This window comes from Vigna radiata, chromosome 4 (assembly GCF_000741045.1).
Source record: "Vigna radiata var. radiata cultivar VC1973A chromosome 4, Vradiata_ver6, whole genome shotgun sequence".
NCBI classification, from domain to species: Eukaryota; Viridiplantae; Streptophyta; class Magnoliopsida; order Fabales; family Fabaceae; genus Vigna; species Vigna radiata.
The window spans coordinates 20,364,721-20,392,413 of record NC_028354.1 but is presented as its reverse complement, the minus strand read 5'-3'; the positions used below and the strand labels follow the sequence as shown (position 1 = coordinate 20,392,413).

General features: G+C 33.6%; 1 protein-coding gene across 5 annotated transcripts in view; it reads left to right on the top strand.

Moving 5' to 3' along the window:
* Positions 1-27,222, top strand: part of LOC106759151 (protein SWEETIE) — a 35,257-nt gene extending 8,035 nt beyond the window's left edge. For 4 of the 5 annotated variants that reach the window (XM_022780122.1, XM_022780123.1, XM_014642159.2 and 1 more), the window contains 37 exons: positions 557-682; positions 2,043-2,146; positions 4,206-4,338; positions 4,716-4,822; positions 5,784-5,894; positions 5,996-6,163; positions 8,244-8,330; positions 8,958-9,051; positions 9,970-10,038; positions 10,125-10,247; positions 10,323-10,391; positions 10,627-10,731; positions 10,889-10,977; positions 14,332-14,488; positions 15,273-15,422; positions 15,972-16,021; positions 16,157-16,256; positions 16,350-16,406; positions 16,493-16,560; positions 17,822-17,915; positions 18,794-18,999; positions 19,254-19,398; positions 19,502-19,570; positions 21,306-21,362; positions 21,577-21,663; positions 21,873-22,001; positions 22,089-22,292; positions 22,423-22,878; positions 23,475-23,540; positions 23,716-23,813; positions 23,923-24,022; positions 24,203-24,347; positions 24,650-24,954; positions 25,043-25,174; positions 25,297-25,461; positions 25,546-25,671; positions 25,867-27,222. In XM_022780122.1, coding sequence (XP_022635843.1) covers positions 557-682; positions 2,043-2,146; positions 4,206-4,338; positions 4,716-4,822; positions 5,784-5,894; positions 5,996-6,163; positions 8,244-8,330; positions 8,958-9,051; positions 9,970-10,038; positions 10,125-10,247; positions 10,323-10,391; positions 10,627-10,731; positions 10,889-10,977; positions 14,332-14,488; positions 15,273-15,422; positions 15,972-16,021; positions 16,157-16,256; positions 16,350-16,406; positions 16,493-16,560; positions 17,822-17,915; positions 18,794-18,999; positions 19,254-19,398; positions 19,502-19,570; positions 21,306-21,362; positions 21,577-21,663; positions 21,873-22,001; positions 22,089-22,292; positions 22,423-22,878; positions 23,475-23,540; positions 23,716-23,813; positions 23,923-24,022; positions 24,203-24,347; positions 24,650-24,954; positions 25,043-25,174; positions 25,297-25,461; positions 25,546-25,671; positions 25,867-27,039 — 5,724 coding nt within the window. In that variant the 3' untranslated portion in view covers positions 27,040-27,222. The remainder of the gene's footprint in view (positions 1-556; positions 683-2,042; positions 2,147-4,205; positions 4,339-4,715; positions 4,823-5,783; positions 5,895-5,995; positions 6,164-8,243; positions 8,331-8,957; positions 9,052-9,969; positions 10,039-10,124; positions 10,248-10,322; positions 10,392-10,626; positions 10,732-10,888; positions 10,978-14,331; positions 14,489-15,272; positions 15,423-15,971; positions 16,022-16,156; positions 16,257-16,349; positions 16,407-16,492; positions 16,561-17,821; positions 17,916-18,793; positions 19,000-19,253; positions 19,399-19,501; positions 19,571-21,305; positions 21,363-21,576; positions 21,664-21,872; positions 22,002-22,088; positions 22,293-22,422; positions 22,879-23,474; positions 23,541-23,715; positions 23,814-23,922; positions 24,023-24,202; positions 24,348-24,649; positions 24,955-25,042; positions 25,175-25,296; positions 25,462-25,545; positions 25,672-25,866) is intronic. The other variant, XM_014642160.2, reaches the window with a different exon arrangement.
* The last annotated feature ends 471 nt before the right edge of the window (positions 27,223-27,693 follow it).

Here is a 27,693-nt window from a genome sequence, read left to right as displayed (position 1 = left end):
TGAAAAAATATATAAATATGTGAATTATGTGTTTAATATAATAATATATGTTCAACATCTTACATAATATTTATGTACAACACATGCTCACACACACACACACACACCATATATACACACACACACACACACACACACACACATATATATATATATATATATATATATTTCATTATATTAAATAGAGATGACGTATGATTTGATGTGGAATATTTGATCAAGTATATCTAATTATTAGATATTGATTTTGTTCTTTACTATTGTATTTCTTCATTATAAATAAGAATTTTCATGTGGTTACTCAAGCCATGAAAGTTATTATGTTCTTTCTTGGTTTTTGGTTCTCAGCATGGTACACCAGAGTGGTAACATCCTATGTAGAACTATCCAAATGGGCCTGGCCTGATGGACTTGTCCAAAAAAACCACAAAACAAACTAGATTAGGTCAAAAATAGTGGATTTCTTTTTGCACCTCCAAAAAAATACAACATGGTTATGTTGTTTTGGCATTTATTTCTTGTCTTTCATATCTGTTCTAAATTTGCAAATTCTCAGGTTCGAATTGAGGCTGCTTTGGCTTTACGTACATTGGCTGAAGTCGATCCCACTTGTGTTGGTGGTTTAACTTCATATGGGGTGACCAATCTTACTGCTTTAAGAGAGAGTGTTTCTTTTGAAAAGGTAAAGTTTGTCAAATTTTACAAAATCTATATTTTATTGCATGTTTTATAGCTATTTTTTTTTTTTTTTTTATTAAAGGTTATATGAAAAGAGTACAACAGTAAAGGATGAGAAATCTCCATAGCTTATTCACAAATGTGATACATAGAAAACACAGGTGAAGATTGATAAGTAATTTAGTCAGGTAGCTTACTGGAGTCTGTTTTTTATTAATAAAGGTTCTGTTTGGATAAACTTTTTCAAACACACTTATAGGGGAAAATAATAAGAAAAATGAACTAAAATTTTCCATAAGCTAAAATTAGCTAAGGTATAAGTTTTTTTTTTTTTTAAAAAAAAAAAAACTAAAAGCAAGTATGTAGTAGCATCACTGTGCTATATGCAATCCCAACTAGGTTGGCAACACTGACAACATCAATCGCCTACCCTCCAATTGTCAATCTGACAGCTATGTAATAGTTAGTTTGGAGAGGTATGTCTTTTCAACAGATGTGTTCCAGAGCTAATACAGCTTTATTTTGGACTGTTATGCACATATCTAGTACGAAGTTCTTGTAAAAATTTTGTTTGCCTGTTCATTTTAAAGGTTCTGATAAAAGTAAAGTGGCAATGTGCAATTTACGTTAAGTGGCAATGTGCAATTTACGTTAAGTGGAATGGCCATTTCTCCAAGGGCATCTGGGTCCATGTGCATGGGTTAGAGAATTAGATGGTGTTGTGGATTCAAATTAGTGTTATGCTCATGATTTAGGGATTTCATTCTGATTTGAGTGAGAAACTTACACTGGGGTAACTAGGCACAATTATACCATTTAACAACTAACTACAGAAAAATAGAAATTGATATGGATCTGTCAGCTCAACCATTGCAATATAACTAATTTTTGTTATTACTATGGATGGACTTTGTCTAGTGAATTATTTGGAAACATGAATAGCATTCTATGCAAATGGTTTATACGTATTAAGGTAGTAGAATATAAGCCTAAGTAAACCTCTCGAAACCATTTCAGTAATGTGAGGTTGCACACACACACATGTGTGTGTATATATATGTGTCTTTGTGTGTGTGTGTGTATATATATATATATATATATATATATATATATATATATATATATANTGTGTGTGTGTGTGTATATATATATATATATATATATATATATATATATATATATATAATGATAATAATAATAATAATAATTTAATCATATTTCTAATTGATGTGGGATCTCTAATGATAGGTATTATACATAAAATACTTTTGTTGATTTATTTGCAGAGTTATAAAAAATCTATCTTCAACTAGTGACTGTCATAAAATTTCATTTTGTGAATTGACGTAGTGCCTTATTTTCAGGGAAGCAATTTGCAGTTTGAGCTCGATTCTTTCCATGGGCAGGCTGCTGTCTTGGCAGCTTTAGTCTCTATTTCACCAAAATTACCTCTTGGTTATCCAGCCAGGTAAGTTTCTTCCCTCCCTCATTAATTAATTTTATATTTTTATTTATTTATTATTTTTTACCAGGATAAGTTACATTTATTTCTACACCGAATGTGTGAATTGCTTTCCAGTATGCAAGTATTTGTGCCTAAGCTTTGAATTTGGAGGTGCTCAGTTTTTGCTTTGGTTGTAATTTATATAAAGGTCTTATGAAATAGAAGTTGATTAACACTTTCTTTATTTGGATGAAGTGTGAAATGATTTGAAGATTAGAAAGAAATCAAAATTGTATCATAAAAGAATCAGAAATGATTCACGGACTTGTACTTTATATAATGGCTATATGTTACGTGATATAAATGTTAGTTCTTTTGTTTAGTTGTCTTCCATGAAAGGGCATTAGGGGTTGCCAATTCTTTTTTACTGGGTAACTGATAGGGAATAAAGAGGAGAAGAGGTGTTAGGCAGTTATAACCGTATTATTAGTATTATTAGTTTGGGTCAGAAATAAAGCTCCTATATAAGAGCCGAGGTTGGTGAGGATATTTTATGTTTTTGAATTGTTAGAGTGTGTAGACAGGATCACGTTTATCCTGTGGAGAGAGAATTTGGCTCTCTTGGAGGTTGTTATAGCTGTGTAGTGGCTATACTGAATAGAGAATATACAGATTATACTCTTTTTCTGGTGTATACGTGTGGGTGAGTGCATTGTGGATAGGTTTTCCAATCCAGGAACCTATCAGTAACTCTTCTAGCTTTATTCTTTGACACATATTAAAGCTTCTCACTTTGTAAGTGCTAAATTTAATTTTTATTCTTAGTTTCATTGTGTAGATAGATAATACCCGTTTGTGTAGTATGCCATAGGTGCATTTTGGCATTTCATTAGACTGTAACTGGTCCCTTAATGAAAACTGTTAATCAGTTACATAACTGTTAGCCAGTATGTTAGTGCTAGATTAGTTATCTGTTAGGAAGTGTAGCAACTATAGATATCAATACATAGAAGATGTATTGAGTGAGAGGGATAGATATTGACCATTAGACCAGAACGTTCAAGCTTAAAATATAATATTGTTGAGTATAGTTCCACATTAGTTCACAAGATTGAATTGTTGGGAATTTTAGTTCCCAAGAATTTAAAAATACTCGGATAAACCCATACTTTACAAGTAGAAATTATTTTTTTGATTATTTTCCACAGTAGTTTTGCACAGAAAAGGACTAAAGTGAGTTGTATTTTGTAAATCAGGGATTAACGATTTTTTTTTTTAAATCTCATGGACTAATGGAAGGATTTTAAACTCTCAAAGGACTAAATTGATTGACACATGCAATCGGGATGATTAATTTGGGGTTGATCGTAAAATTTTCCTAGTTTTTTTCAAAAGCTCACTTAACCTCTTATAAGTTGTTATGTGATTTTAAATACTTTTTAATCTGAATTAATTATGTATGACCAACATTTGCCCCTTCATACTCATTGTCATAAAACAATTTTCTTATTTTTTTATATATATATATATATATATATATATATATATATATATATATATATATAATTAAATTTGATCTAAGCTGGTTGCTATAAACATTTCTAACTAGCTAACAAACTCTAATGGATTGCCAAACACGAAAGGACATGTTTCATACAAAACACTAATATTCTGATAAGGAAAATTGCCTTGATTCGAGGTCAAGAACCTCCTATAGAAACGGGATGGAGAAATGAGGAAAATATTCTTTCTTATCTCATTCATTCATTACCAGCAACTATATAACAAAAAGTTGATAACAAATTCATAACAAACCCACTAAAATACTGACACCTCATACATAAATGTTTCCTCACCCACATCCCAATTCTCATAGCTTATAGTCAGCTAAATATTTTGGCACCCTACGAATCTTTGTTGACGTCATTGGGTCATTTACTCCATTAGTGTAGGTTTCTTCATTACTGCAGTTTCCTTCATTTGGGCCGGAATTATTATCATATTCAATGACCAAGGAATCATCATTTAAATTTAACGCTTTCTTGATTTGCTGCACTAATTAATAATATTGTGCAATGACCAGGCTTCCTGGATTAGTGTTTGGGGTTTCAAAGAAAATGCTTACAGAACAAAGTCGCAACTCGGTGGCAGCCACAGTGGAAAAAGAAGCTGGATGGTTGCTTTTATCTTCATTATTGGCTTCTATACCAAAGGAGGTTTGGAGTTATTGATAGTTTGGTTTCTTCTTAAGCGATGTCTTTTTGTGTAAAATAGAGGAAAGCATGTGTAAATGTTTGTTATCATCATTATAGAAAATAAAGCGTGGTATTTTATAAGAACATTAAGGTGAATAATCAGGACTTCAAGGTAGCACGTCTAAGTGACTTCCTTCAGAATAATTAGCATTATGAAGCCCATGTCCATTTTCAAATTTTATTTAGCTTTCTAACCTTTTGAAAATTTATAACACGAAACTCTACATGTTTTCATAAGACTTTTTTTAAGATGAAATCTGAAAGTTACGAACCTAGGATAAGCCTCATAATTGATTTAAACTAAATTCTGATGCCATGGAGTTTTTGGTTGCATGCAGGAGCTTGAAGAGGATGTTTTTGATATTCTTGCCTTATGGGCTACTCTGTTTTCCGAGAGTCCAGAAAATGAAATTAAGAAAACTGTTGATTTATTGTCAAGGATTTAGTAAGTACATCTTAACATTATCCCGTTTACTGTGAACAAATTTTTATATGATTATCTTTACCTTTTCTTATTAATTGAATTTTTCATCCCTCTTGTTTGTTATTTGATTCTCTAAAACACAAAGATCAGTATTTATAGTGTACAGAAGTGTTAGGCAGTTACCAAACACTTGCAATAGATGGCACATCTAGAAGTAACTAACTCTACTAAGCTGGCAATTATCTAAAAACGTTAATACAATTTCAATGCATACAACTACAACATGCATCAAATCAATGAAAATCGTGGTGTGAAGAGCTGTCAGACTAGTGATTCTCTATGGGAATGAATGCTTGGTAGGCCAGCTCCAACAAGGACAAAAATTATGTGTAGGGAGGATATGATTAAACAGGTTTAGGAGTAGACAAGAGTATAGGACACAAAAGGAAAACAAAGGAGGAATGTACCTGATGAAAAATATGAGATCGAGAACAGATGTATTTGTTAGAAAGTTAAAAAGGAAAGTATTGTGGAGGGTGGAGAATCTCTCCTATGGAGTTTTATTCCTGTGACATGAGACCAATGGAGCTTCTGAATGTCTGATCATGGTTGGTAGAGAAGAATTTAACTAATAGTATTACTGAAATTTCATTTGGTGGAGTGTAATGCTGTTGATCTTTTGTTCTTTTGACCCATACAGTGGGATGAAACTTCATTAGCCTTATTGATGTCATATCATTTTAAGACTTTCTGTGGAGCATGTGGCCTGAGTTCCTCCTTCATCGCTTTCCAAATCACTACCCTTGAAAATTTTTGTAGTCAATAACATTAACAGCAATGATAAAATTTGGTGTAGTTTCAAAAATCTTATAGTTAAAACAATTTATGCAACTGTCGACATTTTACTTATTTTTTGTGTTGATATTGAATGCTGTGTTTGGCAGTGCATTTGTCATTCATTATTTTCTTTTGTATCTTGTAGCGTATGGTCTGCAGCTATTCATGCGCTCACTGCATTCATTAAATGCTTCATATCTTCTAATTCTATAAACAGTGGCGTTCTACTTCAACCGGTTCTTGTATACCTTAGTAGGTATAACTTTCTTTCTTGTATACCTGCTCCTTTTCATTTGTGGCTGAGTCTATGATTTCATTTTACATTTTGTATCAAGTCCTAATCTATGTTGAAAGCAGTGCATTGTCCATGATATCGGCATTAAGAGCCAAGGAAGTGTCATATGCAAAACCTGCAGCGGACGTATTTGTTATCAGAACTTTAATAGCATACCAATCTCTTCCTGATCCTGTCTCATTTAAAAATGACCATCCTCAGATAATCCAACTATGTACATATCCGTTCAGGTAGTGTATGCTGTCTTTATTTCATATATACTTTAATTTGGCGTTATTAGTAATCAATGTTGGACTTGAGATTTTCTCAATAGTTGTTATTTGTTAATTCATTAAAAAGAATGTTTGATTTTATCTATTATGTGTAGTAATCGTTCCTTTAAAATGAAAGTTATGTCATGTTTGGTACTGTGAAAAATATGTGAAATGCCATTATAGTGTTTATCTCTTCTTTCTAGTTTTTCTAATTGATATTATTTTCCCGAATTTTCTGTCTATGTTTTGGGTTGATAATGTTAGAATAAATAGTCTTCAATAGTATTAAGGTGCTTTGTGTTTTGTGCTAGAACTAGTTCCTACATGTATCTTTTTGAATTCTCTTCTTTTCTCTCTCATACATTGTAACTGAAGTATCCCATGCTATTATAAATATGAAATGCTAAGAGAGGGTAATGCATTCTTAAATTCATTCTACTATTCTTGTGTATCTTTCTCAAGTTGGTATTAGGGTTGATCCCGCTCTGTTGGTGTCTATCTTGTCTTTGTTTGGGAAAAAAATTGTCTATCTGTCATTGTTCGTGTTGTTCTTGTTATCCGTTGCCGTCCGTTGTCATCCATTGTCGATTTTTTGTCCTTCAACGCCTTGGTCCAATGTGTCTCGAGGAGTTTGACCCAACCCTAGTAAGTGCACATCCAAACTCTAATTGACCGGCCTTCAAGTATGGTCCAAATGCCACATTGCACTAGGCATGTGTCTCGTGTCATCTTCTGGTGGTCGGAATCTTCCTGGACCACCATGGTCTGACTTGTCGGAACTGTCTGAGCCTGGTTCCACCCTTTGTACTTTGTTTCAAGAGCATTTGGTGTGTCTTCTAGTATTGATCACAATTTCTCTCACTTGAAACCCTAGGTTTCCCTGTTTCATTTTTGGATTGTCTCCTTATCTTTGCTCAGCATGCCTACTTGCAAAAAAGGAGGTCATGGCACTAGAGGTTGGTATCCTTGCAGCAGAGGGCATCCCCAATGCCCATATTGTAAAAGAGTGGATCACGGCCTAAGAAAATTGTTACTCTTTACATGTCTTTCCTAACAAGGCTGCCAACATTTCTAAGTTTGAAGTTTTGGAGCCAAAGTTCTCTAATGAAGAATATCCCGAATATCTCAAGTTAAAATCTGAGAGCCAAGCACAATCTTTCATCCGATCCATTTTATCAAAAGCTTGCATTTCTCAAGCCTTGGAGTGCAAAGTTCATGGATAATTGATTCTATTGTTTCTGATTACATATTTATGGTAATGCTTCATTATTCTCTTTTATTTCTTATCCTAAAATTCCTGATATTATTACTTTAGCCAATGGATCCAAAGTTAGTTCTCACGAAGTTGGTCAAATCTCCCTTTCTCCCTCCTTAAACCTAAATCATGTACTTCTTGTCCCTATTGTCCTTTCCATCGAATTTCTCCAAGTCAATTAATCAAATCCTTGAATTGTTCCATTACCTTTGATGCCATTTTTTTTGTCACACAAGAGTGTGGTACCAGTCGATTGATTGGTGAAGGGCATGAATCTAGAGGACTCCATTATCTTGGTTCTATACCATTGATGTCTTGTTTAGCATCCCTATCTCTGTGTTTCTTTTTTAAGTGATAAAAAGTTATTTCTTATGCAATTGAAGACATTACAATAAATTTGAAGTAGCGAGTGTTCGTTAACAATGATAAAACTGTCAAGCAACAAATGAATTATTTTTGAAACCTACTGCATGCTTACACCAATTCAAAGCCAATGATTATTATTACCCAGATCGATTATTGTGCTATAAAAGCATTATTAAAAATGATGCAAGTTATTGCTAGTAATATTGTGGTGCTTTTGCATACCTTCTTTGCTTTCAAGAAAAACTGCAAGAGTTATGCTTTGAGCATATTTGCCGAATTAGGCATAGTTGCATCACTTATACAATAAAACCTAACCACTAATTCTAAAACTGTTTAATTGCTTTTACTTTTTTGGCATTTACTTCATGTTTGTAACAATTAACTGTCAGCTATTTATTGACTGTCCTGAGTTTTGTTGTTTCTTGTTTGAATAAGACATGCTTCAGAATATGAAGAAAGTTCGTGCTTGAGGTTGCTCTTAGACAAGAGAGATGCATGGTTGGGTCCATGGATTCCTGGAAGGTTAATATCTGACTGTAATGCAATTAAGCTTCTTTTTTTCTGTTTACTCAATAGAATAAATTGCAATTAACCATTCTATTCAAATGAAATTATACAATTATACAAATGTCTCCTATGTTGTTGCAAAGTTCAAAAGTCCCCCTTTTAATTGCAAGAAGCATATACTATGTTGTGTTAGGTTCCACCAAGATACTCTTGGAATATTTGGAGCTGTTCAGGCTAAACTAAATCATGTCAAGTTCTTTTGCTGCATCCTGTATACATTTTTATATTCTTCATCCAATCACTATTAGTGACATTTTAAGGTGTTTCGCTTGATTTTCTGCATTAGGATCTTTTCCACTGATTTGTGCAAATAGCAAATTTAGACTTGATAAATTTTGATTTCAGTTGCCCAGTACCATACATTTGATATAGAAAGGAACGAAAGTCAGTAGTGTCCACCTAATGTAGTTGTGATTTGTGAAGCTATTGGCGTCCACCTAATGTAGTCAGAAAGCCAGAACCATACATTTTGCACAACTGCCAATCTCTACTCGAGATAGTTTGTTGAGGAAATTATTCACATAACTTTTTTTTTTTGTTTTTTTCTTTCTAAGTTTCGAATTCGTTTTTCTGTGAATAAAGGGATTGGTTTGAAGATGAGCTTCGAGCTTTCCAAGGAGGGAAAGATGGCCTTATGCCTTGTGTATGGGAGGATGAAATTTCTAGCTTTCCTCAGGTATTTAATTTTTAAAGAATACAATTAGCAATCAGCTGCTTATTTAGTTAGTAATATACCATTAAGAATAAATTAACTGAATGTTTGTCTCTAACTTTTTTAAGATTAGAAATATTTTTCCTTGGACTCCTAAAATGTAAAGCTCCAGTGTTTTTTCTTTCATGTATTTTCTTTTTGGTTTTATAAAGCTATATTTCGATTTTAATGTTCCAATTAAATTTGTGATTGTTACATGTGGCCTTTTCACCATAATATGTGATCAAGTAATTATTTGAACTTAATTTCTTTTTGTGACATGCTCATGGAAGGTTCTGAATTAGCAGAAACGTTATTAAGTAAGAGCTGGAAATTTGAAAGTTATTTTTTGCATATGTTTGTTGTAAAGATCTAGTTTTACTAAAGTTTTTGCACAAATATTTATATGAGCCAAAATACGGATTTTTATTAATTTAATGAAATTGAACGGGGTCTTAAAATTAAGAGAGTAATATGATTTTATTTCTTAGTGATCTAGGGTTACACTGAAATATTTATAGAATCAGTCAGTTGTCAGTGACTAGTCAAAGTAGTTGAGTGGATTGGGAATAGCCTGATAAATAGAGGTGGAGAAATGGTGGAATCCCTTGGAAGAAAACATTTTAGGAAGTCTTGATCAAAATGCCTTTGATGGAATCTTTTAGCATTTGATTTATCATAACAGTGTCATTTGATCCTTGTGGCTGACACCTGACTCTGCCTAGAGTGGGAAAGGATTTGTTGTTGTTGGTTATTATACTATTTTGTGTTAGAATTTCTCTTTCTTTTTAAATAAATTTTTATTTGTTCATCCAACTCATTGATACGTTATTTCCATGCTGTCCTATTATTATTGGATGCATTTCTACTTGAGTAACACCGTACCTTAATTTTAACTTGAAGCCGGAGACCATAAGCAAGACTTTGGTGAACCAGATGCTTCTGTTTTTTGGGACCATATTTGCGTCTCAGGTAGTCCATCAACAGCCTTGGCATATTGCAGAGTTCAGAGAGTGGTTGTTATTATTGTGGATTTCAGTTTGTATTGTATATCTCAGGATAGTGCTGGCATGCTCTCTCTTCTGGGCATTATTGAGCAGTGTTTGAAAACTGGGAAAAAGCAACATTGGCGCAAAGCTAGTCTTACCAATATTTGTGTGGGGTTACTAGCTGGCTTTAAGGTTCTCTACATCCTTCTATTGGTATTTTCAAAGTATTTTTTGCGGCTCTCAGCATACTTTTTTTCTCTTTTCCAGGCTTTGCTCTCGTTTCGACTGCAAACATTAGGACAAGATATTTTGGGTTTGGCACAATCTATTTTTCTGGTAGGAAATCTATTAATCCACTTACTAAAAGTAGATACATTTAGTATCTTGAATAATAAAGAGCATTCATCACGTTTTTCCTTTAATAAGTTAGAAACCGAATGGAAAGATGTTGTGATGATTTATAATTACTCGTCAGTTATTTGTTTACACCATTGTTGTCATTGTGTTATCACCCTCTTTCTTTTCTTTTGTTAAATATTATGGTATGGTGTTTGTTGAATTTAAATGAAAGGGTATTTTGGCGGAGGGAGACATTTGTGCCTCACAACGCAGAGCATCATCTGAAAGTCTTGGATATTTAGCTCGATTTGGAAATGATATCTTCACTGCGAGAATGGCAAGTTCCTTTCTGCTTTTCAATATACATGTTATTGTTTGCTGTTCTTTTGTGACTGATTTTATTAAAAGAAGCATCTTATTTATTAGCTTCAAAATTTTTTCTGCACTAATTAATGTTTTCTTCTCTGATTGTTCTGTTCATCAATGGCAAGCAGACAAGATCACTACTAGGTGAGCTAAATGGAGCAACTGATCCCAACTATGCCGGATCAATTGCTTTGGCACTTGGCTGCATCCATCGCAGGTCATTTATTACAATACCAATGAATGCTTAATAGTTTTGATGTTTATTTTATCAGTTTTTTCAATTCTCTCAAGATACCATCCTTTCATTCTGAAACACTGATGAGTTTTATGTAGACAGGGTGTCAAAAGCGGGATAAATCTGTATTTGATCTTCTTAAATATTTCTGTGAATTAGTTTGATTGTGTAGTTAATTTGTTTCCCTACATAGCTAGTAATTATACTATATTTTGTATGATTAACCCCTTTTTTTGTTTAGCTTAATTCTAGGTAATTCATCATTGTAATATTTTCTTTCCTCTTTAGGATTTAGTTTCCTACTTTTACGTGATGTGATTCTCCTCTATAAGAAAGGAAACCCTACACAGATCAATCATCACTAATGTTTTCATATTTTCAACTATTTTTATTTGTTTTGAGCTGTGTTTATCTATACTTTAGCACAAACCCTTCTTTATGATTAGTTTGGTTTCAAAAAGAAAGTGAGAGGAAGGAAAGGAAAATGAGTAGAAAATGGGATGATAGTAGGTTGTTTGGTAGGAATGAAAATGAAAGGAAAGGTAATGATTTTCTTTTCTGTTGTTTTGATACTATAGACAATAGAAGTAAGAAAAAGCATGTATACAAAAAGGACATAAATATCCCTTACAAAAGAAATTGAAATGTGAAAAATAATGTTACTTTGGTATTTTTTTTAATACACAAGAACAAGCTTTCACCCTGTTTCTACCCAAATTGAGTGGATAAAAGAATTAATTGGTTTTACATGCTTTTTAAAATTCTCCTCCTTCCTGATACCATGTTAGAACTGGAAGAAAGAATGAATCTGTAATACACAAATGTTTAGGCTTTTGACAGTTGTAATGTATTGAAAAATAAGTCCTGTATATTGGCACTTGAAAAATTACACTCTTATGTTTTTTCCACACTAGAACTAATAGGTAGAAAAAGAACAGAGTGAAAAACAGTTACTGACAGTTACAAAACAGTTACTGATCTTTACAAACCAGCAAAACCAAATAACTGAAAATAAAAGGGGTACAGAACAGTAATAGAGTGGCACTACCGGTACAAAGTTTAATAAAAATAAAATATGCCTAATGTATAAGACTGATACATGTTAACAAATCACAGAAGGTCTAGTTTTTAAATTTATTTCTGTCCATTGCTTTCCAATCTTATTCTTTCAATTGTTCCATAAGTGTTGAAAGCATAGAGAATCAATATTTGACAATATTAGTTTTGAGAGCATAAAGGTATTGTGCTGGGCCTTTTAAAGTGTGGTGGCTAAAATAAAGGGTAATTAATAGGTTTTTTATGATGAAAGATTGGTAAGAAATGAAAGTTGGGTATTAAGAGAGGAGGATAATAAGTCTTCCACTAGAACAAAAATGAAAGAAAATTAAAATAAAACTTTTATAGAAAGAGAGTACAAGAGACATGAGATGTGTTCTATATGTTTGAATTGCTATGTGGTGCACACATTAGAAGTCACAAACACCAGGGTAAGTTTACAGTTACAAGAATATAAAGCTATTGTATAGTCCATAATTACAATGGTTACGAGAATATAAAGCTATTGTATAGTCCATACAAGAATATAAAGCTATTGTATAGTCCATAATTACAATGGTTACAAGAATATAAAGCTATTGTATAGTCCATAATTACATTGTTTCTAACATTTGCCCTCACGCTAGAGGATGTAAATTATATGTCCTAAGCTTGTTGCATATGTAACAAACTCAAGAACCTCTCGGTGACTTTGTGAGAACATTTGCCAATTGATTATTTAAGTGGATAGTGGTGATGTGTTTGGATAAATCTTTAATGAGGCAGTAGAGCGAAGATCATACCAAAATCATGATAGATGAAAGTGGAGGAGAGGAGGAAGAGACTTTAGAATCTAAAGAATTTTGGAGGCAAGAAAAGCATGGGCTAATGATAGATAGTCAACTTGACTTATGAATGACAATCTCAATTATTTTGTTCTTATCCTTTTTGCAAATATTTTCTACCATCACTTTTCCCTAGTTGTATGGGACTTGTTCCCTTATCTCTATTAAATATATTATTCTTTTTAAAAATCTCATATCATCTAAAGATATAATCAATTTATAATATATAAGTAGGTACAAACTTCTCATGAAAACCCAATTTTGTGAGTTTGAAGAAAGTATAAATCCACTTTTTAAGATGAAATTAGAGTGTGTCCCAACAAGGTTTGTTAGGCCTATCACGCCTCTCGACCATCAAATCATCCACAAATATCTTGTTTTATGCTTAAAGTGTCCAATCTTTGGAGTGAGAGGTTGTGTTGAAGATCCCACATTGACTAGAGATATGGTCAAAATTTACTATATAAATAGGTGGAAACCTTCCCTTACTAGCCAATTTTGTAAAATCTGAGTTAGAGTTGAAGTTCATTTCTTAAGTTGGTACCAAAGTTTGTCCCTGCAAAGTTTGTTGTTATCAACCATCTACAAATATTTAGTCTCATGCTTGAAATGTCCAATCCTCGATGTGAGGGGTTGTGTTTAGGATCCCACATTGACTAGATATATGGTCAAATTGTGTTATATAAGTGGGTGGCAATATTCTTTTACTAGGTTTTGTAAGATTAAGTTAGATTACAAGTTCCTTTTTAAGATGATATTAAAGGCTATCCAAGTGAGGTTTCGCTTATTGTTGGACTTACAAGCCTACTGTCAGTTGCATTATTTTATTAAGCACCTTCTGAAGAAATGACCTTTGAAGGAGCTTTGGATTTCCAAAGATTCTATCAAGAGAAAAGGTAGCATTATTTGAAGCACGAGTGTGGAATTGGAAAATAAATTTTGCAAGAAGGCCAAATTCAGAAATTTACTTATCATTTAGGTTAAGAGAAACAAAAATCTTGAACACAAACAAAAATTGTGGATAGAAGAATTAAGTAATAACCCATTGTAAGTTGATTTGCAATTGAGATGTAATAAAAGGAAAAGGGTGGTTAATATTGACAGAAATAGCAGAAAGGAGAAAGTTTACACTTTTAGAGTAGTTTCTTTCTAAAAAATCCTTTCCACTTTGTGAATTAGTTTATGCAAAACCACATTGGTTCTGGTAGAAGGTTTACATGATGTTTCTGTTGCTTTTTTCTTGTGCGTTTAAGATCTCAGCTTAGAATTTGGCTGAGCAGATCTATTAACTATTTTAAACTTATGTGAGCAATTAAAGGTTTACTTCCTTTTCGCTATTGCTATAAGGTCCATTTTTTTTTTTTTTAATAATTCTGTCCCTCTTTACCAAGTGTACAAAGTCATCTTCTCTCTATATTAGTTTTGACAGTTCTTTTCTTACACACCTTGACTGCAGTGCAGGAGGGATTGCTTTGTCAACTCTAGTGCCTGTAACTGTGAGCTCTATATCCTCACTGGCTAAAAGTTCGGTAGCTAATCTGCAGATTTGGTCTATGCACGGTCTTCTTTTAACTATTGAAGCTGCTGGGTTGTCCTTTGTCTCTCATGTCCAGGTATTCATAGTTTGAACGTAAGCATCTTAAGATTGGTAATTTATTAATATAGTTTTGATATTTTGTCTCAAATAGAATTAATGATCTGACAGAGTAATTGTAGCACAAACAGCTTTGCTCTTGTTTTAATGTGATGATATATTTGTTAAGGACCAAATTGACGGAGCTCTATGAATGTGACTGATTGATTCATCTGAACCATCCAGTGTTTTTATAATTTGAATTTAATATCCATGCTCCAGAGAAAGCTGTTTCAACAAATGAATATTTACATTGTTGAGAAAACGTTGCTTATTCCTCTCTCAGTTGCCATCTGCCTTGGCTATTTGTCATCGAAGTTCATTTCTGTTTCCACATCGTTCTTGTATCTACTTTGATCCATCTTTTTGCATAAAAAAGATGAAGAGAAAAATGAATTTTAATATGGTGAAAGTGAAGGAATAGAGCATGATGGAATGGAGATTTGATATGTTCCGTCATTTGAATTTTTTGAACTAGAATTGGATGGACTGTACCCGATTACATCCAAAACCCTAACATTATATTCCTCAAGGGAGAGGTGTGATTGAACCAATATAAATTTCCATTCCATCCATCATAAATTCATAATGTATCCAGCCCATGGAGCAATAATTATTTTCCATTCTGCTTGCTGTTCGACATCCAAACATTGAGAAAACTATTAGCCACTTTTATCGGTTAATCAGATTGATTCACCTTACTTTATTGTGTAAAATAATCTTTCTTATTAGACATCATGTTGTTCTTCTATGTTTATTCACAGGCGACACTTTCTCTTGCCATGGACATTCTTTTATCTGATGATAATGGGTTAGTAGACATTCAGCAGGGAGTTGGCCGTCTTATAAATGCTATAGTTACTGTTCTTGGCCCCGAGCTTGTCCCAGGAAGCATTTTTTTCTCCCGCTCCAAGGTGAATTTTTCTAGTATTATTTAATTATCAATAAAAACATAAACTTATCGAGAGGAAAGAGAAAATAATTATAATTCAAAAAGAATTTCTTGGATAAACAATCCTCTTTAATGAATAAGGAAACACCAATGGACATGATAAATATTGAAAAACAAAATTCAATAAAGTAGCTACAAATTCCTCGGCATGTCTATTTGGAAAGCTTCCTTAAAGCCATCAGCTGCTGTGTTCAGGAAGCCTGCTTAAAGATACCAGAGCTGCAGTCTTACCCTACAACCTTATGCACTTGTTGAAAGAAAATAAATTGATACTGTCAATGAGTATGTACGTACAGAAAAGTTCATATTCTTTGTTACCCAAGACCTATATATAGATCACAGAATTAGTAACAGTTAATTTTAACTGAGTATAGAAAAAACAGTTACTTGTGGCAACAAACAGAAAAGAGAAATATATTTAACAGCATTGAAGTGGGACTTAGATTGTTAAAATAATCTAGAGTCTTCTGCATTTTTTTATACTTCATAGAGTATTTTTTTTCCCTTTCAGTCTGCCATTGCCGAGATTAGCAGCTGGCAAGAAACTTCAACTATGCTTGAGTATGTTTCTTCATTCCACCTTTTATAATATAATTAATATTTTCTTGTTGTCATCTTGTTTCTGGCTTCGGGGAAAGTATTTTTCAAAGTATTGTTTTATTGATAGTTATAAAAAGTTTTCTTGTTTTGTTGCAGGAGTGCTCGCTTCACACAACAGCTTGTTCTTTTTGCACCTCAAGCTGTTTCTGTACACTCCCATGTGCAGACTCTTCTGTCTACTTTGTCATCAAGACAGGTTTACCTCTGATGTATTTTTCATTATAGGAAATAATGTGTTATTAGCTCTTCTTTTCTGCTTAGACTTTCTTTTTTCCTTTTCTAAATGCAGCCAACTTTGCGGCTTCTTGCTGTGTCTACTCTAAGGCATCTAATTGAGAAAGATCCAGTTGGTTTCCCATCTTTATATGTTTTCAATATAGAAAAGCTAGCATGTCAGATTGTTGTGCTAAGACCTGATTTTACTATTTGCAGGCTTCCATTATTGTTGAGCAGATTGAAGATAACCTGTTCTTTATGCTTGATGAGGAAACTGATTCGGAGTACGAACATAGATAAACAAAATTTCTTAGCCTCTCTTGTTGATTAGTTCTTTGGTTAAGATCAAAATCAAACTCCTTTTTTATTATTAGTTTCTTGAAATATTTTACGTAATTGCCTATTCATTTCTGTTGTAACGATTATAAGGATAAAAATGTCATCATTCTGTCCATTGTATTTAGAATCTTCCTATTTATTTTAACATACTTTTATTTCCTCATTTTTTAGTGTTTGGTTGTTACAAGTAGAGATGATGAGCATGTAATTGTTTCTCTTTTAAATAAGGTTGATTAGAGTGTGGTATGGTAGGTGGCTCTCTTGTATCACTCAAGGCTTCTTTATGAACTAATACAAGCTACCGGAATATAGGTTTTCCTATTTGCTACATGGGTTTGTTGTTGACCCCCATGGCGTATCTTTTCATTTTCTTTTAATACGTGTTCCTCTAGAAGCACATGATTGTTGAAGCTTTGGGGAGCCAATCTAGTTGGGATTTCAAAGCTTTATAATGATGCCTTTTAGAGTAAAACTTGTTAGAGATCCCAAATCAATTCGGAATAAAGCCGAATTATAATATTTAAGTGGGTACTAATCTTACACGTTGGTTTTCATGAGGATGAGTTAGGCATAAACCCACTTAAATGGTATTAGGGCCATTCAAGGCTTTTCCTAGTCAAGGTTTTTAGGACCATTATGTCATCATTATTGGGCTCATATTAGATTACTCACAAATATCTAATCCCATGCTCAAGATTTTAAATCCTGGGTCTAAGGGAGTGTGTTAAAGATTCCATATTGATTAGGAATAATGCTGAGGTATAATATTTAAGTAGGGTACAATCTGCATCTTACAAGGTGGTAGAGTTAGACGTAAACCTACCTAGAATTTTTTTTTATAGAAAAAGTAAGAATTTATATTCAATCAGCAAAGAGATGTCATAAGGAGTACAAAAGCTAGTATTTGGTTTCTTTGTTTTGTTTTAAATGTTTCAATCTTCAAAGGATATTATTTTTGTATTGAACATTATTTTCTCATAAGATTATTCGTTGGCTCTTCCTCTGGTTTTACAATTTTATTGTTTTATTTTCTTGAGGGAGAAGGGTGGGAAGAGGGGGTGGTTTAATGAATTCCTTTTAAGAGGGAAAAAGGGGGATGATTGCATTTTCCATGGTCAACCACAGTTCATTTATCTGTTATTAACAAATTGGCAATAGTGATTTATAGCTATTGGTATTTGGCTGAGACTGCTTTCATTTGTGCAGAATTGGAAACTTGGTGCGGACAACAATTATGCGATTACTCTGTGCAGCTTGTCCTTCATGTCCTTCACATTGGATATCAGTATGTCGCAAAGTGGTAAGCTTATGTCTCACCAATTGCAGTGTCCAGAAGTTAAAAATTAATGCACATGGGATATGTTAATTTTTGTTTTTGACTGAGCCCTCTAAGGATTTTTTTTCCTCTGTGTGGGACGGGGGGAGGAGGATATCTGAGTAATTGTTTAGCACAAAGATATGTAACAAGTGCAGGGATTTGTCTTGTAAAACAAGGATTGAAAATGAGGAAGGGTTAAAGGAGATCCTTATTGTGAGAAAAATGCTTGTGACCTCAACTGATTCAACCCGTTACAATTGTCTTATCTATGATGATAGAGTGGTATATGTGTAACTTGTAACATAGTGACACATGGTTGAATTGTAGATGTTGTTTGTCGGATATTAAATGCAATACTAAAAGTTGTTGGTAAGATGTTAAATGTATTACTAGAAGTTGTTAGAAGATTCTAGAGATCTCTTGTAATTATTACTTTAGGGTTTGAGTTCTCTATATATAGGAGTTGATGTACAGTTTCAAATCAATTAACAAAAATAAGAATCTTCTTTCTTTCAAATTAATCCTTTCAAGTGTAGATATTACTACCAAATTGCAAGGCAAGCTCAAATGACAGTAAACTACTTTTTCTACCTAAACTATTAAGTGAGCAAAATAGATAGAAAACAAGATCATTGGTTCAGGTTTCGATGGATCATGCTGCTTTGACAACTTTTTGAAAAGTTAGATGTTATTAAATTGCCTCCGGTCTACCCCCAATTTATAATAGATGTGCTAGAGGAATATTCAAAGTAAATGCTGTCAATAGTCAAACTCCAATCAATAACCTTGGTTTTTGGGTCAAAAGATATTTTCTGACACTTCTCAATACTCTTCACTATGGTATGATGGGATTATTACAGGTCCTTGCGACATCAATGAGGAACACAGAAAATAACAATGTTGGGGCAAATGATAACCTAGACGGTGATTCGGGATTGAACCTTGGAGATGATGAAAATATGGTTGCTGGATCCAACAACATACAGAGTGACAAGTTTCAAGCATCCATTGGTGCTACTAATAGGGAGAAGTACCTCAGATATAAGACCAGACTTTTTGCTGCAGAGTATGTACTTCTCAACTTCTAATTTAAATTTGTAGAACTTTCATATATCTGTCAATGATAAATTTACCCAATTTTATAGTATAATCACCCTCTTTGTTTACCACTAGAGATAATTAAGGAAAGGATTCTCTCATTTGATGTTAATGTGTCTAATGCTAAAAATATCCTCATCCTTTTATGGAAAGTTAACTTTGAAATTATGTATCGTCTTTCGTTAATATTGTTTATTGTTTGAATAATTAATGTTGTTTCAGATGCTTAAGCCATCTACCAGATGCTGTTGGAAGATATCCTGCACATTTTGATCTAACCTTGGCAAGGAAAGAACATGCAAGTGGGAAACCTACTAGTGATTGGTTGGTTCTCCACTTGCAAGAGTTAATATCACTTGCTTATCAGGTACAGCTTAGCCATGCATGATCTACCTTTTGCACTTTTATTGGATATTCAAGAAATATTCAAAATTAATCACACCCTCCTGTCTCATTTCCCTCCATAACAGATTAGCACAATTCAATTTGAGAACATGCAGCCTGTAGGCGTCAGTCTTCTTGGCACTATTGTGGACAAGGTAATATGTTCCCTGTGAAATATCATGGCTTTGCAACTTGAATGCCTTTTCTCTCTCAGCATCCTCTTTTGATAACAATGGAAAAAGGAATTATGGTGTATAAAGTTTTTCTTTGAGCTAATTAACATTTTTTTCTCTTCTATCTTTTATTTTCTGTGAGAGGCTCTTTTTATTAGTTACATGTTTGTGATAGAACTAAGGGAGAGGCTTTGGGGTGGCGTGACAACTTTGATACTCTGTTATATTTGACTTTTTGGTTTGAGTGAAATGCCTGCATCTTCATAATTTCTTTCCACTTTCTTATATCAGTTTTGGGCACATCTTTGGTGTTCAGCTCATGATATATTTAAGCGGGCCTATGTAACGAATGTGCAGAGCCGTTTAAGAGCCTTATGATATTGAATATTTATTCTATCCTTTCTATGTATCTTATTTGCCTTTGATCATGGTTATTGAGTTGAGATTCAAATTGTGAGAACCTTTGTTGATATCTTCAATTTTGTTTGGAATTTTTGTTTCTTCTGTCTAAAAGTGAAAGGAAGAGATAAAAAATATTAGAAAGTGGATTTTTAACCTAACTTAACTTCATAAAACTGGTTTACACCCACTTGTATATATCCCTAGTGTATGACATATCTCTAATGCACCCTGATAGATTTGGTATTGTATATAAAAGGAGAGAAACAGACAATTAAGACAGTTATTGGTTATAACTGTAACAGACATATATAAGTCTGTTGGGGCTTGGTAGGAAGGTAGGTTTTTTGTTGGTTGGGTTTGGTTTGTTGGAAAGGGTTGAGAGAGAAGTCTCTCAGAATTCCATCTTGGTGATTGTTGTAAATCTACAATTGTATTCTGGGCTTATTTCCTTGTCACATTGGCATGGAAACAGTCTTTGTTCAATAAAGAAGTATATTCAGTGTAAGTCTTGGATACCAGTTCTATCACACCCCCTCACATCGGGGGACTGAACATATCAAGCTTGGGAGTAATTATTTGTGTTTGGTTTGATAGCAACTCGATTGTGGTCGACACAATACATTCACAATTTAAGACTAACTCAACACAATAGACTTTGCAAGGTGAAGCTTTCATCCACTAATTTACTATAATTTGATCATATCTCTAAATGATGTAGGATCTCTACCAAAAAATAAGAAAAACTTCAGAATTACATTAGTTTTTGTACACAGGACAATCTGATTACAGACTAGTAGAATGTAAAAAGTAGTTCACGGTTATGAGAAATTAACTATATGAAACATACACCAATTTATAACTAACTTGCATAGCTGGAGCACTAACAGCTGAGATATACTGCAAAAAAAAGCTAATAGAAAGCTGAGATACACTCTAATACTTAAAGACATTTGAGTATTGTATTACTCGGATACCTAATGTGTTTCTTTGCTTTTTGTTAGTTTGTGAGTAGATAAGCCTTTGGCTGTTTAGTCAGTTAGGCTTGCCAGCTGTTACTATGATATGACAACTAAAACTTGCTCTGTTCTATATAGAGACACTGCTTAATTTTAATTGTTGAAGAACTTGATCACTTTTACTAATTATATATCTATATCTGGAGTTCATGTTGGAATATACTAATTAGTGTTTATTTTCTGCGTAATTTAATGTTGTGTATGTACTGCATGGTGTATCCTAATCTTGTTATCTCTCTACTGGTCAAGTTTTGTCAAGTTTTATTAATTTGTTTTTGTATGTGAATTTGGATTAACAGTTTGAAAAATCAGCTGACCCAGAGCTTCCTGGGCATCTTCTACTGGAACAGTATCAGGTATTTGACAAGATGTGCCAAATTTATTTTCCCTGGAAAGAGTTCCATTCTTTAGTCAACTAAGGATACAACTTTTTTGTTTCTTTAAGGATCATTTAATTAATTTACGTACTGCTTTTGTTATATAGTCCCATGTGATGTCTTGTTTTTATGGTTTTAGTAGATTATGACTTTTGTGATTTATTTGGAATAACTTAAACTGTACTAAATATAGGCCCAGCTAGTATCTGCAGTTCGTACTACCTTGGACACATCTTCTAGTCCTAGTTTATTAGAGGCAGGCTTGCACTTGGCTACTAAGGTAGCAGATCTAATCCTTCTCCACATTTCCTTTCCTATCTTTGAAATTGATTTATTTACTTTTAGAAATCCCCCAAAATCGCTTCTGTAAAGCCAATTGTGGGCTTCCCTTGAACATTTCATAAATTATTATTTGGAAGTTGCAAATATATTTGCGAAGTTCCTCAAGTTTGCAATTAAATATAGCTCAGTAGTATCTGAAAATTTCAGATACTAACAAGTGGAATCATCAGTGGAGATCAAGTGGTGGTCAAGCGCATATTCTCGTTAATTTCTCGACCATTGAATGACTTTGAGGACGTTTACTATCCTTCGTTTGCAGAATGGGTCACAAGCAAGGCATGTGACTATATTGTTATTATGTATTTGACCATTTTTGAGATATTTATTGTCTAGACCTTGTCTTACTTGTACTCTATATTTTAGATCAAAATAAGACTTCTGGCGGCTCATGCTTCTCTTAAGTGTTATATATATGCATCCATGAGAAAGGAGCAGGATGGAGTTCCGGATAAGTACCTGGCACTATTACCATTGTTCCAAAAAAGCTCAAGTATTCTGGGAAAGTACTGGATCCATACATTGAAAGATTATAGTTATATATGCTTATGCCTAAGCCCAAAGAGGAAGGTGTGCCAGAATTTGAACTTATCAAATATTAATGAGTGCATAATTTTATTGGGAGATGTAACCTGGATTAACATGAAACTGTGATTATCTTTATGGTTTCCTTCTCATTCTAGTTGCTCCTCTTTTGCAGTGGAATCTGTTCCTTGATGGACTGCAATCACCTATTGTATCTTCAAAGTTGCGTCCATGCTTAGATGAATCTTGGCCTGTAATTTTGCAAGCACTTGCACTTGATGCAGTTCCTGTGGATTCTGAAGGAAACGAAGCCTCAGTTGAAAGCGCCATAAAACATAGTGCCACTGCACATCCGTATAGCATGGTTCAATTGAAGTGTGAAGATTTTAAGTTCATGTGGGGCTTTTCTCTTCTTGGCCTGTTTCAGTCACAACATCCCATCCTTTGCCAACCAATTTTACAGCACACTTTTCTCAGTGCTAAGCACAGTGGTAACTTGTCAAGTAATGATGTGAAATCCTCGGGCTTGAAATTATATGAAATTGTACTTCCTATGTTTCAATTTCTTCTGACTGAAAGATTTTTCGGAGCCGGGTTACTTACGGTGGATATTTGCAAAGAACTGTTGCAGGTGGGTGTTTTATCTTGTGTGTAAAATCATTCTCGTTCCTACATCTAAGTTTCAGGAGAGATGGTTCTTGACACAGAATTTCCAAATACAATTGACATTGATATTCATAATAAATTAGTCCTTGTGAAATATTAATGTCCTCTATTTTAGAGCTACAACTTGTGATTTAGAGACTCACGGTTTACATTGAATTTGGAGAACCTGTGACTTTTTTAAATCTTCTGACAGTCCTGGACAATTTAGATACTTTTTTTTTTTGTCTTTATGGGTTCAGAGTAGAATGTTTGAAAAATTAATGGAAGAAAAAAGTGATAACCAATATGGACTATTCAATATATGTATGTGTTAATAAGTGGGTTTATGTATAACTCAACCTTACAAAACCAACTTATAAAATGAGAGTTGTACTCCAATTATATATTATAATCTAAATTTATTCCTAGCCAATGTGGGATGTCTATGGTAGTCCACTGCCGAAGATTCTTGCTTATTTGCAGTCATAATAATTCTTGTGCCTATAGGGTTGAGTTTAAATCATATGGAATGGGCATGAATAAAACTATTCTTACATATCTTATGCTGTTTAATGTATGCAGATTCTTCAATATTCCACTTACATGGATAATTCTTGGCACAGTCTTGCGATATCCATTTTATCACAGGTAGACATTTGATAAACGGATATAAGGATGGTGAACCCACATTCTATTTTTCTCAACACTTCATACACTCTATTCCTAGGGCAGAATAGGTTCCCGTTGTAGTGTAGCAAGCTTTTGCTGCTTCGTTCAATGTTTTTGAGACTTATAAAGTTCAAGTTTCAATTCTTCTCTACAGGTTGCACAGAATTGTCCACAAGAAATTTTCAATAGTGAAAATTTGGCCTTCATAACTGTGGAACTTTGTTTAGACTACCTTTTTAAAGTGTTTGGGAGGTATTTAATTTCCTATGACTGATTATTAAGGCTGTTTCCATTATTTGATGGAAGTTTTGCATTGGATATACATATTGTGCTAAAGATTTCATATTCTTGTGTTGTCTAGGGCTGACAGAACTTCAGCAACTCATCCAAATTCTGAAGTAAATGTGATACAAACCCTATATAGCACAACAAAGGCAGTCATTAACCGTATGGAGACCAAGGTGTGTTGTTTATGATACTGGATGACTGATTTCTGTTTGAGCCATTATCTCTTTTGTCAAATATCTAGAATTATGTATTCATGGAAGTTGTGCAATAAGTTATCCTAATTTTTTCTTTAATTATGTTTCTTCTCAAAAATTGTGTTCGATGATGATTTCTTCTTATCCTGATTACTTAAGATGCATAAGAATCCCAAATCAGTGGTTTTGGCGTTAGTTTTAATTGGCTACAAGTGCGTAAGGGAGGCTTCAACTGAGGTGTGCTTATCGGAAGCCATTGACATGGTCAACTGTACAATTCCTTTATTAAAGAGAATCATTGATGGTAAGCCATTTTAGTTGGAGGCAGTGTGATCCATGTTCATTCATGCCTCCATATGCATTCCTATTTTGAATGTTAATATTTGACATATATTTCCTTAATGTTTGCTCATGTGCATTTTTAGTATTCTTAATTTAATTTAATGGTACAATCTTTATGTGGAAGAAATTACTTGAGTCCCTCAAGTTTCAAGATATTTGAGCTGGATGCTAGCCGATATAGGAGAGAAGAATAAACTTTGATTCATTCAACTTACCAGCTGATGGATCTTTTACCCAATTTTTTTCTTTTTTTTTTCTTTTCAGATGAGGCTGACCCTCATGATAGCTTTATCCCTCTAAGAGATATGTTTGGAACTTGTCTGAGCGTCGTCGCTGCTCTGACTAAGGATTGCATTGAGGAATGTCATTTGCTGGTTAAAAGTTTCAACCAACGCAAGCTAATACATACAAAACTTTCATTTTCTTTAGACCAAATTGTATCCATTTCAAAACTAGCTCTTGAAAGTAAATATGCCGAAGATTGTGAAGCAAGGAACTCCATCTGTGTTGGTGCACTGCAATATTGTATTAGATGTATCCAAACTTTACTTAGTGATTCAAATATGCAGGTAAATTAATATGGAAGAAATATCACACCTTATGACTATGGGTCTTACCTAGAAATAAATTCTAATGGCAGAACTTTCTTCTTAATAGGTTCAAGCAATAGGATTGCAATTTCTGAAATCCAGGATTCAAAGAGTTAATACAGAAGATAACTCTTTTATGATGTTTATTGTTGGGGAGCTAATTACTGATATTTTCACTTTAATCCACAAACTGTTTAAGGTATAGCCGATATTTCCTATGTTTTTCCATTAAGGCGTCTAATATTTTCATCAGTTCAGATTGATATACAACTTTGCAATTTATGGTGTAGCTAAAGGATTACATACTTTGATTGACAACAGAATACTATAACAAGAGAATCAGTATCCATTGCTAGTGAATGCCTGAGTCTCCTGGTACTATTACAAACCCTGTCAAAAGGTAATGACTGCCAGAGAAGTTTTATGAACCTACTTCTGGAGGCAATTGTCACAATTTTCTTGTCAACCGAAGCTGGGTTCTCTCAGGTAATATGAACTGGGAGTTTCTATTGGTGAGGTTAGCTTCTTGATTTTGTTATACATTCTTTTGATCATGCGAATAAATGACAGGAAGTCAGAGATTTAAGAAGCACAGCTGTTAAGCTTGTTTCTCGCCTTGCTCAAATTCCTTCATCAGCCGTCCATTTCAAGGAGGTTTTACTATCAATGCCTCCTCTTCACCGCCAGCAACTTCAGGTACTTCTTTGTTAAAGATGGACGTTTATGTGAACTGATTATGGACATTTATTTTTCTGAATTAGCACATCCTTTTTTTATACTAATACTAATTGACTATCTGAAAGATGCTGATGGAGATTATATTCTTAGAAATGGCAACTTTGTTTCTGTGCATAAAAATGATGAGGTCCCACTATAATTTATAATTCGCAGGGTGTAATCCGAGCTTCTGTAGCGCATGATAAAAATCCAATAGAAGCAAAAGTACCAATTTTGGACATAAAAGCGCCGAAGCCATCAGAAGAAAGTAAAGTGAAACATTATGTACCATCACCACCAGCTGTTGTGATGCAGACTGATGAAAATGACAAGGAAGAAGATGAAGTCAGTGAAGATGATTGGGATGCATTTCAGTCGTTTCCTGTCTCTAATAGTAAGGATGAAGAAGATGATTCAGAAACAGAGGAATCCGCGGAAAGCAAAGGCCCGGTTAAAATATCATCTGAAAGTTCTATTGGAGGTGATGAGTTTCAAGAATGTTCTATTTCGAAATCCATCAATAGTGAAAAGGAGCTGAAAGGTGATGAATTTGTGGAGGTTGACGAAGAGGAACATCATGGAACGTGTCCCGGTACTGACAAGCCTCCTGATAATAAGAATCAGGAGATGGAGAGCAAATTAGAAAAATCGGTGCTTCAAGAAGAGCGAACATCATTACCAGGAAATGAACTGGTTTCTTCTGATCAAAAGCTTGAGGTAGGAGCAGAGATGGAGGAAAAATTGCAAGACCCAAGGCTTCAGCACGAGGGAACATCAATCACAGAAAATGGACTAGTTTCTGGTGATCACAAGTCTGAGGTAGAAGCTGAGATGGAGAAAAAATTGCAAAACTCAGGGATTCAAGAAGATTCGACATCAATCCCAGGTAATCAACTAGATTCTGGTGATCAGGACCTTGAGGTAGATGCTGGGAAGGAGGAAAATTTTCAAAATTCGAGGCTCCAGGAAGAGGGGACATCAATCCCAGGAAATGAACTAGTTTTTTCTGATCAGAACCCTGAGGTAGAAGTAGAAGCTGAGGAGGAAAAATTGCAAAACTCAGGGGTTGAAGAAGAGGGGCCTGCAATCCCCGAAAATGAACTAAATTCTTGTAATCAGAAGCCTGAGGTAGAAGTTGAAGGATCAGTGGAAGACGAAGTAACCTCAGATTCTCTAACACGTCAACATGAAGTTCGTGAACCAGATAACGGTGATGATGCTGAGAAAAACGGTGTTGATGAGAACCAGAGTAGTCAACCGCAGACAGAGATGTCTGGAAATCCAATAATAGACAGTGTACATAGTAGTACAAAATTAGAACCATTTGCTGAAGTCCATAAAGAGTAATTAAATTAGAGCGCGCATAACATACATCGATTCTTACTCCCTGGCATGACACTATGGCAAAATTTCTAAATTTGAAGCATTGTAAGAATGTATGGTCCAGCAAAGCTATATTTTTATTTTTTTTTATTTTGCATTTTCAATCTATATTCCTAATTATATGTGGCATGTATATATTTTTTATCATTATTATTCTTTGGGATGGTCTGTTTAAAATATTAAAAATTAAAATATCTATCGTTTAGAACTATCTCTAATGTGATCTTTCATGTAGGGTTTACGAATTACTTTTCTATTTTTCTATTATAGTAATTTAAAGTCATCAAATACTTATAATAAATTATACCAGTATAAAAAAGTTAGCACATTGTGAAGTAAAAAGAAAAAGAAAAAAACAATTTAACACGTGATCCTAGTCTTACATTAAAAATATAATTATCTGTAAAATTAAGATGTGAATGTTTAAAATATAATTTTATATAATAACTTCAATATAATTTGTAACTAAATATCTTCTTCTTCTTTTTTGTATAACAAAGATTATATATATATATATATATTATTTATAAGAAAAATATAAGACAGGCATAATAAAAGATAAGGATACATGCCACAAAATTTATTTCCGGTGTTAGTAATAAGATTATTAATGTTGAT